This window comes from Bos javanicus, chromosome X, assembly GCF_032452875.1.
Source record: "Bos javanicus breed banteng chromosome X, ARS-OSU_banteng_1.0, whole genome shotgun sequence".
Lineage (NCBI taxonomy): Eukaryota > Metazoa > Chordata > Mammalia > Artiodactyla > Bovidae > Bos > Bos javanicus.
In genome coordinates, this window is record NC_083897.1 from 88,995,459 (window position 1) to 89,007,027 (window position 11,569).

General features: G+C 49.8%; 1 protein-coding gene across 7 annotated transcripts; it reads left to right on the plus strand.

The window, feature by feature from the left end:
• Positions 1–1,574: 1,574 nt before the first annotated feature.
• WDR13 (WD repeat domain 13) lies at positions 1,575–8,628 on the plus strand. Of its 7 annotated transcripts, none has more exons than XM_061409978.1 (10): positions 1,575–1,692; positions 2,122–2,201; positions 2,896–3,102; positions 3,858–3,967; positions 4,086–4,216; positions 4,802–5,109; positions 5,800–5,980; positions 6,312–6,453; positions 7,817–7,935; positions 8,358–8,628. In XM_061409978.1, exons 1-10 carry the CDS (start codon positions 1,590–1,592, stop codon positions 8,540–8,542), a joined length of 1,566 nt encoding a protein of 521 aa, XP_061265962.1. In that variant the 5' UTR covers positions 1,575–1,589; the 3' UTR covers positions 8,543–8,628. The 7 variants fall into 7 exon arrangements, with proteins under 7 accessions (XP_061265962.1, XP_061265964.1, XP_061265965.1 ...); XM_061409980.1 differs by having other exon boundaries at positions 1,613–1,692; positions 2,862–3,102; XM_061409981.1 differs by having other exon boundaries at positions 1,688–1,777; positions 2,862–3,102.
• The last annotated feature ends 2,941 nt before the right edge of the window (positions 8,629–11,569 follow it).

Genomic DNA, 11,569 nt, shown 5'->3' on the forward strand with positions numbered 1-11,569 from the left:
TAAGTGGATTAATACATATAAATCATCTTAAACAGTATCTAGCATGTTGTCCAATAAATGTTAGTGGTTACACGTTTGTGCAGCAAAATAGTTTATTCTTTAGCAATCATGAAACAAAATGGTGTTCAACATCCTGAAAAGACCACACATAGCTTAGTTACATGGACAAGGGAGGTTGTTAGAACACAAAGGGCAATACGTTTTTGGCTCTGTCTCATTTAACGTTTGGAGAAGGCACTGGCAACCCACTCCAGTACTCTTGCCTGGAAAATCCCATGGACGGAGGAGCCTGGTAGGCTGCAAGTGACTTAGCAGCAGCAGCAGCCGCATTTAAGGTTGCTTTAAAAAATACTGTTCAGATTATTGTATTATATAAATAGTGTGAAAATAACACTACTTTTATAACAAACAATAATCTGAACAACATTTTTGAGCACTGTATCAGTTAAGATCTGTTAAGCCCTTACATAGGCTTGCTCCTTGGAAGAAAAGCTATGACAAACCTAGACAGCATATTAAATAGCAGAAACATTACTTTGCATACAAAAAGTATGCAAAGGTCCATCTAGTCAAAGCTATGGTTTTTCCAGTAGTCATGTGTGGATGTGAGAGTTGGACCATAAAGAAGCGCCAAAGAATTGATGCTTTTGAACTGTGGTGTTGCAGAAGACTCTTGAGAGTCCCTTGGACTGCAAGGAGATCAAACCAGTCAACCCTAAAGGAAATCAACCCTGAATATTCATTGGAAGGACTGATGCTGAAGCTGAAGCTCCAATACTTTGGCCACCTGGTGTGATGAGCCAACTCATTAGAAAAGAGGCTGATGCTGGGAAAGATTGGAGGCAGGAGGAGAAGCAGACGACAGAGGACAAGATGGTTGGATGGCATCACTGACTCGATGGACATGAGCCTGAGCAAGCTTTAGGAGATAGCAAAGGACAGGGAAGCCTGAAGTGCTGCAGTCCATAGAGTCTCAAAGAGTTGGATACGACTGAGCGACTGAACAACAACAGGAAGCTACTAAACATTGTAGTCCAACTCCATACACTGTACAACCTGATCACGTTAAGATGAATACAGATGCAACTTCCTGTTGCAGTTGAAATAAGGATGATTCAGGTGGCCTCCTGGGATCCAAACCCCAAAGCCTGTAGTACATAATTATGTCTCCTATCTCTAGAGACACCCAGACCAAGCTTCCTGGGAGTATCTAAGCCCACCCCGCCACTCCATCACAGACACACAGAAAGTACTCTTCTTACTCTGGGCATGTCTGAAGGCCCATCAGTCACCTAAGAATTGGAGAACTTTCTAGGGGCCTCTGCATGTGTGACTATTTTATATTCTGCACTTCTAATCTTGCTTGGTGAAGCTTGTACTGCTGAAAAGCAGCTTATGTCGCTCTTTTCAAAATAAAGTCTTTTTTAAAAGTAATATTTCTGATTTTTAGTGGGTAATTCGCATACTTGCCCCGTCCCGGTCCTCCCTGGACGTTGTTCTTGTGTACCTAAATGCCATTAGGGACTGGGGGTGAATAGACCTTAAAAGGGCGGAGCCTCCATCCTTGTGCCAAAAGTGCCTCTTCCTTAATGCGCCTGCGTGGTTTCTCCCACGCCCTGGGGAGGATTCCTATCGACTTGCTCCGCGCTCGGCGGCTCTTCCTGGCAGCAGGCAGCCATCTTACTGGAGCCTGTGAGAGAGAGAGAGAGAGGAGAGAAGGGTGACACTGGTTTCAGGGCCGCCCCGGGAGCCTCAAGAGCGGGAGGCAGCCCCGGAGGTGGTCCCTGATCCCGGGTCCTGCTCTTGGACCCGGGAAGGGAATGCGTGGGGTGGGAGGGGGCAAGATGGTTGGGGAGTGCCGACAAGGATTACTAGGTGGGGGAGGGGCGTTGCTATGGTGATCGGGAAGGGCGGGGTCAGATCTGAATCGCCGCTATGAGTCACCCGGGCGCTGCCTGGGAAGGGCAGGACTGGGGTGGTGACCATGCTAACAGCCGGGTGGGATTTCGCGACATCGTGGACTGGAGGGACTTTGTGTCTATGGCAACGATCGCCTGGCAGAAGGGGCAGAACTAGATCTCTTCACTTGAGACGCTGACATTCCAGGCCCTTGTCCTGCAGGCTCCCGCGGGCGGACACGCCGGAAGAGGAGGCCAGGGAATGGCCGCGGTGTGGCAGCAGGTCTTAGCAGTAGACGCGAGGTGAGGGGTGGGGTCGGAGTTCGTGGGAGCGGAAGTTATTGTGGTGCATGCGCAGTGGCAATAAATGAGGCTGGGCAGAGGACTTGCCTTTTGCGGCTGAGTGGGCTTGCCGGAGGTGAGCATGTGCAGTAGTAGCGTGCGGGGCTTGAGAGAATGACTGGCCAGAGAGGGTCGTTAAAGAGCATGCTAGGAGAATGCAGTCACATGTGGGCATGCGCAAAGCGTCTGGTATTAGAACCTTGGGAGGGGGTGCTAGAGCCCAGGCTAGTGACATCCTGTTCCCACTTTTGCCTCCAGACTTCTTTTACCACCATCATTTCCCCAGCCTGACCCAGTCGCCATCCCATACTGACCCCCACCATTCCCCACACTAACTCCCACACCATGTCAGATTGGCCCCTACCATTGTCTACATTGACTCAGTCACCCCATACCACTTCCAGCAAAATTGCAGACTGCCTCCATTGTACCCACACGGACCTTCTTGCCATGCCCATTACTTTTGTGGACTCACCCTCATTACAGCACGAGAGAGACCCCCATCACCACTTCTGACCACTTGCCATCCTTACACACACCTCATTCTCCTTCCCTATCCCTTGAGTTGATTGACTCCCTCTGTCCTGTGCCTGCTGCCCGCCTTGCCTCCTGCCATCGCAGGTACAACGCGTACCGCACACCAACGTTTCCACAGTTTCGGACGCAATATATCCGACGGCGCAGCCAGCTACTGCGAGAGAATGCCAAAGCTGGGCACCCTCCAGCATTGCGTCGGCAGTACCTGAGGCTGCGTGGGCAGCTGCTGGGCCAGCGTTACGGGCCCCTCTCTGAGCCAGGCAGTGCTCGTGCCTATAGCAACAGCATCGTCCGCAGCAGCCGCACTACCCTTGACCGCATGGAGGTGAGCTCCTCCCCATGCACCTGCTGTGTTTACTACCTGCCTCCATATTTATTCATTCAACAGACTTGTCAAGCACCTGCTATGTGCCAGGCACTGTTTTAGGCTCTTAGGATGAGCAGAAGGCAAAAAGAGATAATGTATGATATAAATCAACAAATACAAATAAGGTAAATAGGTTGATTAACAGGCAATAAATGAAATAAATAGGTCAATAAACGTAGCAAACCAGATAAACAAATGAATAACTACCATGGCTTGTAGTGAGGAGTCCTAACATGGGAAAATAAAGCGGACTTGGGGAATGAAACGGGACTGGTGTGGGGGACAGAAAAAAGCTGTTTCTAATGGAGATGATCAGGGAAGGCCTTTCTGAGGTGACAATTGAGCTGAGACTTGAATGAGGCAAGAGACTAAATCAAGTGGTTTTCTGGTGGAAAAGTGTTCATTCTTTGTTCAAAGAACATTTGTTGAATATCTTCTGAGCCGGGCAAGAGCAAGGGAACTAATGCAGAGGCCACCACAGTAGTGCCAGCAGTGGTGGCTGTGGAAGGGGTGAGAAGGAATCTGGTTCTGGCATATGGGGTCTTAGTTCTCCAACCAGGTATTGAACCCATGCCCTCACAGTGGAAGTGTGGTCTTAACCACTGAACCCCCAGGAAGTTCCCATGGTTCTGGATATATTTTGAAGACTCTAGACCTTATAGGTTCTTGAGGGCTGTTTGCAAGGTCTGCCCACTCTGACCCTCTGTTGCCAGGACTTTGAAGATGATCCTCGGGCCTTGGGGGCCCGTGGGCACCGCCGCTCCGTCAGCCGAGGCTCCTACCAACTGCAAGCACAGATGAACCGTGCTGTCTACGAGGACAGGTATGCACCAGGGGCACCTGAAAGAAGAGGTTTGTGAGGAGGGGAGGGGCCCCGGGACAACGAAAGGCCACCCGCTAGTACCTCCCTTCTCTTACCCCTCACTCCTATTGGGGCCTAGGCCCCCAGGCAGCGTGGTGCCCACCTCAGCGGCAGAAGCAAGTCGAGCCATGGCTGGGGACACATCGCTGAGCGAGAACTATGCCTTTGCGGGCATGTACCATGTTTTCGACCAGCACGTGGATGAGGCAGGTGAGCCAGTGGATGGCGGGTCCCATCACCATGCATTTGCCCAAACTGACAGCAACCCAGTGCCTCCTTTTCTGGAATGCAGAGTCTTGGGCCCATCTCTGGTGGGGCAGTTCCCATACATCAAATTTTTTGCAAACCTAAAAGCAAAGTGATCTGCAAAGCCTTGGTTACTTTATCTACCATAAAAGGACTGAACAGCTTAAAAGAGCACTTGGCTTCTGGGGTTGTGAGTCACTTGAAGGAGCTTAAAGTCTCTGCTGCAGAGAAATCCTCTTGCAAAGGGCAGAGTGGGTTTTGCAAACTGCCAAGACCTTGGTAATTAGAAAGTGCTAACTGAGATGTGGAGGCCATTTCACACTACAGAAGTCATTTACAGTCCATAAGGTACCTGCCAAGATTTAGGGAGTTTTTGGCAGAGGGCCTTCCAGGTTCCAACTCTCTTTCTCAGCCAAGGAAAGCCCTTTTCTGAGGCCACTGTGCCTGGTGCAGTGGTTCCTGGCCCCCAGCTCAGAGGTCAGAAGCTTCCATAAATGAAAGCACTCGGTGAGCATGCTGACTCTCCCAAATGGTTCCTTGGCCTTGCAGTCCCCAGGGTGCGCTTCGCCAATGATGACCGGCATCGCCTGGCCTGTTGCTCACTTGATGGCAGCATCTCACTGTGCCAGCTGGTACCTGCCCCGCCCACTGTGCTCCGAGTGCTGCGGGGCCACACGCGCGGGGTCTCCGACTTTGCCTGGTCTCTCTCCAATGACATCCTTGTGTCCACCTCCCTTGATGCCACCATGCGCATCTGGGCCTCTGAGGATGGCCGCTGCATCCGGGAGATCCCTGACCCTGACGGCGCCGAACTGCTCTGCTGCACCTTCCAGCCAGTCAACAACAACCTTACTGTGGTCAGGCTCCAGGGCGCCCCCTCAACAAGGGAGGGATGCCAAGCCGGGAGGGCGTATCTCAGGGAATGGGGATAAGGAGTCCCCTCTAGTCCATCACCTCCACCCTCCTTTGGCCAGATTCAGAGGGAAACAAGGCAGGACTGTGGTCTCAGTTCTTGGACTGGGGTGGGCTCACTGTGGGGATGGGGCAGTCTGTGGCTAGGGTCATGGCCCCATCAGCAGTAGTCCTGCCATTTGCCAACTGCGGGGGTTGCTGGCTGGGGAGCAGGGTTACTGGTTGGAAACCTTGTCTCAGTGGCAGCTTTTTGGTGGTCTGACCTGGATGGAGAGTCAGAGGGCAGGGGAAGGAAATGAAAAGTCTGGCCCAGCCCTGAGCAGGGAGTAGGGGGAGTTGGCCCCATGAGCCTGTGCTCTGGGATCCTTTCAGCTGCAGCAGCAGCTGCCATCCTAGAATAGTCGAAGACTCCAAGAAGGACCAGGCAGTTCCGTTTAGTTCTGGGAGCAGCTGTCTGTTCTGGTCAAATTGCAAGAGGGACCAGCTGGGGAGGATTACCAGCCTGGGTCACCTTGCAGCCTACCGACCCACCCTCCTATAATAAGAGGGCACAGGGATCAGCCAATCCCATCAACTGCAGCCTCAAGGAAGGACTAGCTGGGAGCAGGGTGATGGTGCATGGGTCTTACCCACAGGTGGGGAATGCCAAGCACAATGTGCACGTCATGAACATCTCCACGGGCAAGAAAGTGAAGGGTGGTTCCAGCAAGCTGACGGGCCGCGTCCTTGCTCTGTCCTTTGATGCCCCTGGCCGGCTGCTCTGGGCGGGTGATGACCGCGGCAGTGTTTTCTCCTTCCTCTTTGACATGGCCACAGGTAGGCAGGCACCCGGGCTTTTCCTGGTGGCTCAGTGGAAAAGAATCCGCCTGCAGTGCAGGAGCTGCAGGAGACGCAGGTTCCATACTTGGGTTGGGAAAATCCCCTGGAGGAGGGCATGGCAACCCACTCTAGTATTCTTGCCTGGAGAATCCCATGGACAGAGGAGCCTGGCAGGATCAGCCCATAGGGTCGCAAAGAGTTGGACACAGCTGAAGCAACTTAGCACGCACAGGCAGGCCCCTGGCCTGCATCCGGGTGCTTGTACTCCCACCCTCCCCGTGCACAGCCCTAGCCCTCACCTCTGCCTCCTCTCTCTCTGCTGCCACAGGGAAGCTGACCAAAGCCAAGCGACTGGTGGTACATGAGGGCAGCCCTGTGACCAGCATCTCTGCCCGCTCCTGGGTCAGCCGTGAGGCCCGGGACCCCTCACTACTCATCAACGCTTGCCTCAACAAGCTGCTCCTCTACAGGTGAGTCTCCTTTCTGTGCCACCTAGAGGTGGGGAGCCTGTTCCCTCTATTAGACTGGCATGAGAGCCTTCTGTTCCCAGCAGACTGAGCTGTGGAGGGTGGAGATTAACTTCCTAGAGGGTGGAGGTCTGGTCTCCTAATATGATAACAGCAACGTCAATAGGAGCAGTAATGCAAAAGGAGAAGTAATAGTAATAGCAGTAGTTACCATGTTCATAGCAATTAGTGGGGCTAGGCTGTGTTCAAAGCACCTTATACATATCACCTCATTTAATCCTCGCAAAAATCCTATGTGGTGGGTGCTATTTTCACGTCTATTTTATAGATGAGCAAACTGAGCTGTAAAATGTTTTAGAGCCCCCTTAGAGCTTCCCAGGTGACGCTAGTGGTAAAGAACCCACCTGCTAGTACAGGAGATGTAAGAAACATTGGTTCGATCCCTGGGTTGAGAAGACCCCCCCTGGAGGAGGGCCTGGCAACCCACTCCAGTATTCTTGCCTGGAGAATCCGAGGGACGGCAGAGCCTAGTGGGCTGCCGTCTATGGGGTCGCACAGAGTCGGACACGACTGAAGTGACTTAGCAGCAGCAGCAGCAGCAGCAGCAGAGCTTCCCAGGTGACGCTAGTGGTAAAGAACCCACCTGCTAGTACAGGAGATGTAAGAAACATTGGTTCGATCCCTGAGTTGGGAAGACCCCCCTGGAGGAGGGCCTGGCAACCCACTCCAGTATTCCTTCCTGGAGAATCCTACAGACAGAGGAGCCTGGCAGGCTACCGTTCATGGGGTCGCAAAGAGTTGGACACGACTGAAGTGACTTAGCATGCCTTTAGAGCTGTGGCCTGCTTTCTTTCCTTCCTTTTTTTTTTTTTTTTTTTCTTTTTGAAGCAGGGAGTTTTACTATCTCCACACAATTATGTCACCTAAATGCAATTCTCAGCCTGGGCTGCATCCAGAAAGCTTTCCTTACCAAACTGCCATGGAAATGCCCCAGACTTCCTGGAGTAGCTCGGGTTCATTCCTTTGAATGGCCATGCAGTGTTCCACAGTGCAGGGGTCCTATAGTTTGGTCAGCCATTTCCTCTCTTTGTGCATGTCCTAATTCCAGGATATCTTAGGGATCCTTAGAGAAAGGAACTAGTGAATTAAACAGCAGAGGTTCCCCACATATATCAACAGATACAGCTTCCAAACAGCCACTATTGCACTCTAGCCTATGCTTTATATGTTTATGCAGTGGTCTCAAAACTGGATTTCATGAACCTTGAAAGGAGCTTGGGTGTGGGGATGGGGACACAGGCTAGCCCATCATTTGTCTCCCCCGGGGCTGATGCTGCCCCCCAACCCACTCTTCTCCTCCTCTCAGGGTGGTGGACAATGAGGGGACCCTGCAGCTGAAGAGAAGCTTCCCCATTGAGCAGAGCTCACACCCTGTGCGCAGCATCTTCTGCCCTCTCATGTCCTTCCGCCAGGGGGCCTGTGTGGGTGAGTCCCATGGGGTTGGGGTGTTGGGGTGGCCAGGGAGGAGCGGGGACCAGGGGTGGTGCTGTTCTGGCTCAAATATCAGGATACCCTAATTCCCTGACTTCCTGGGCTTCAAAAACTCCCGGCAACCTCACACTTTGAACACAGACCCCCAAACAGCCCAGAAACCTCATAGCCTGAGACACAGACCCCTCCTCATCCCCACCAACAAAGAACGCAGAGACCTCACACTCTGGACACAGAACCAACACAGTTAGGTGACCTCCCATCTAGGGCTGGTACACCCCAGGGCCCCTAGCCTGCGGACCTCACACCTTGGACATAAATCCGTCAACACCTCAGACGCCTCAGAGACTCCACACACACGGCATCCCACTGCCTCCTGCGACACCTCCTGATGGTCTCTCCTCTCATCTGGGCAGTGACTGGCAGTGAGGACATGTGCGTGCATTTCTTTGACGTGGAGCGGGCAGCCAAGGCCGCCGTCAACAAGCTACAGGGCCACAGTGCACCCGTGCTGGATGTCAGCTTTAACTGTGATGAGAGCCTGCTGGCTTCGAGCGACGCTAGTGGCATGGTTATCGTCTGGAGGCGGGAGCAGAAGTAGACTTCCAGCCTTGCTACTGTTCACCTTCCCACCCACCTCCTGCCCCAGTCTTGTATTTGTAAATAAAGTTCCTGTGGTTGTGCCGATGGTTGGCTTCCAGTTCTGCAGGGGGCGAGATGGGGGATAGGGCAGCTTTAGGACCCAAGATAGGATGAGGTTCACCTCCTCGTTCATGCCTTCGTACATTGATTCATTCATTCGTTCGACAACCATTTATGAACATCTCCCATGTCAAAGGCACTACTTCACGTGTTTTACACAGTGATGCATTGGACAGACATTATCAAGCACCTACTGTATGCCAGTAACTGTTCTAGGCACTGAGGGTACAGCTGTGACCTAAACTGACAAAAATCGCTGCCCTTGTGAGGCTTACGTTCTAGTGGAGTCAGGTAGATAATAGACAAAAATATATAATGGGTCAGCTAAAGTTGAGTGTTGTGAGGAGAAAGGATAGGGGATAGAGTTGCAAGAGGGTGGGGAGGATTAGGCTCTTTTGGGTATCATGATCACAGATGTTCCTGACCATGTAAAACTTATTTTTTATGTATTTTGTAAAATAATTTTATTTATTTTTGGCTGTGCTGGGTCTTCGTTGCTGTGTGGGCCTTTCTCTAGTTGCAGTGAGCAGACTTCTCATTGAGGTGGTTTCTCTTGTGGCACAGGCTTCAGTATTTGTAGTACGTGGGCTCAGTAGTTGTGGCTCCTGGGCTGTAGACCACTGGATCAATAGTTGTGGCCCATGGGCTTAGTTGCTCTCTGGCATGTGGGATCTTCCTGGACCAGGGATCGAACCAGTGTCTCCTGCATTGGCAGGCAGATTCTTGACCCCTGAGCCACCAGGGAAACCTTTATTTTTTTAGATTGTATATTATATTGGAGTACAGTTGATGTACAATGTTGTGTTAGTTTCAGGTGTACAGCAGAGTGATTCAATTATATATATATACATGTATCTATTCTTTTTCAGATTCTTTTTCCATAAGGTTGTGACAGAATGTTGAGCAAAGTTCCCTGTGCTGTACAGGAGGTCTTTGTTGGTTATCTGTTTTGTGTATAGTAGTATATGTATGTTAATTCCAAACTCCTAATTTATTAATATTCCTTCTTCCCACCTTTTCTTTTGGTAACCATAAGTTTGTTTTCCAAGCCTGAGTCTGTTTCTATTTTGTAAATAAATTCATTTTTTTTTAGATCCTGCAAATAAGAGATATCGTATGATATTTATCTTTCTCTGACTTCACTTAGCGTGATAATCTCTAGCTCCATCCGTGTTGCTATAGATGGCATTATTTCCTTCTTTTTTATGGTTGAGTAGTATTCCATTGTATATGTGTATCACATCTTTTTTGAAAAGATTTCTTTTCTTTTTTGGCTATGGGGGTCTTCATTGCTGCAGGCTGGCTTTCTTTAGTTGGAGCGAGTGGGGGTTACTCTTTGTTGTGGTGTGCAGGCTTCTCATTGTGGTGGCTTCTGTCTTGTTGCAGAGCATGGGCTCTAGGTACCTGGGCTTCTGTAATTGCAGCATGTGAGCTCAGTAATTGCAGCTCATGGGCTCTAGAGTGTAGACTTGGTAGTTGTGGCATAAGGGCTCAGTTGCTCTGCGGCATGTAGGATCTTCCCCGAGCAGGGACTGAACTGGTGTCTCTGCATTACAGGGTGAACTGTTAACCACTGGACCACCAGGGAAACTCTGTGTATCACATCTTTATCCATTCCTCTGTTGATGGACATTTATATTGCTTCTATGTCTTGGCTATTGTAAATAGTGCTACAATGAACACTGCTGTGCATGTATCTCTTCAAATTATGTTTTTCTCGGGACATGTGCCCAGGAGTGGGATTGCTGGACCATATGGTAGCTCTATTTTTAGTTTTTTAAGGAACCTCCTTACTGTTCTCCATAGTGGTTGTACCAAATTACATTCCCACCAACAGTGTAGGGGGCTTTCCCTTTTTTGCCACATCCTCTCCACCATTTATTGTTTGTAGAATTTTGATAATAGCCATTCTGACCAGTGAGGTGATATCTCATTGTAGTTTTGATTTGCATTTCACTAATAATTAGTGATAATCAGCATCTTTTCTTGTGATTTTTTGGCCATCTATATATTTTTTGGGGAAATGTCTATTTAGATATTTGTTGGGGTCCTTTAATGGACCAGAACCTGGTGGTCTGGAGTCGACGATAAGAAAGTGAAAGAGAGAGCCGGAGGGAGGGGGAGAGAGAGAGAGAGAGAGAGAGAGAAAGACACGGGAACCCAAGCTCTGATGGAGCAAAGGTATTTTATTAGCAGAAATGCAGGCTTATATATCTTTAGTAAGATGATTACTCAGCTATTACACAGGATGAAATTTTATGAATAGCCACAATATGGATAGTCTAATACATACAAGGTCACTGACGCTGAAGAGTCACTGAAGGGAGTTACTGAAAGGAATCCAAGCAGATAGCGTTTCCCATGATCTCAGTCCTGAGAGCTGCATGCAGCTCTGCTCGTTCCCTGAATAGGAACTGATAAGGAACAGAGGATTTATGAGAAACAGCACGTAGGAATCCTCCTGTTAAACATTCCCTGACAGAGCTGCTCATTTTCGCCTGTTTGTTTCTTGTTTGGCTGCACCACACAGTAGGCTAGATCTTAGTTCTCTAACCAGGGATTGAACCCATGCTCCCTGCAAGGTAAGTGTGGAACCACTGGACCCCCAGGGAAATCCCAAGGGTTGTTTGTTTTTTTTTTGTTTTTTGTTTTTTTTTTATTCTTCCAATTTTATTTTATTTTTAAACTTTACATAATTGTATTAGTTTTGCCAAATATCAAAATGAATCCGCCACAGGTATACATGTGTTCCCCATCCCGAACCCTCCTCCCTCCTCCCTCCCCATACCATCCCTCTGGGCCGTCCCAGTGTTTGTTTTTTTGATATTGAGCCACATGAACTGTTTGTATATTTTGGAGATGAATCCCTTGTTGATTGCATCATTTGCAAATATTTTCTCCCATTCTGTGGGAGAAAATTGTCTTT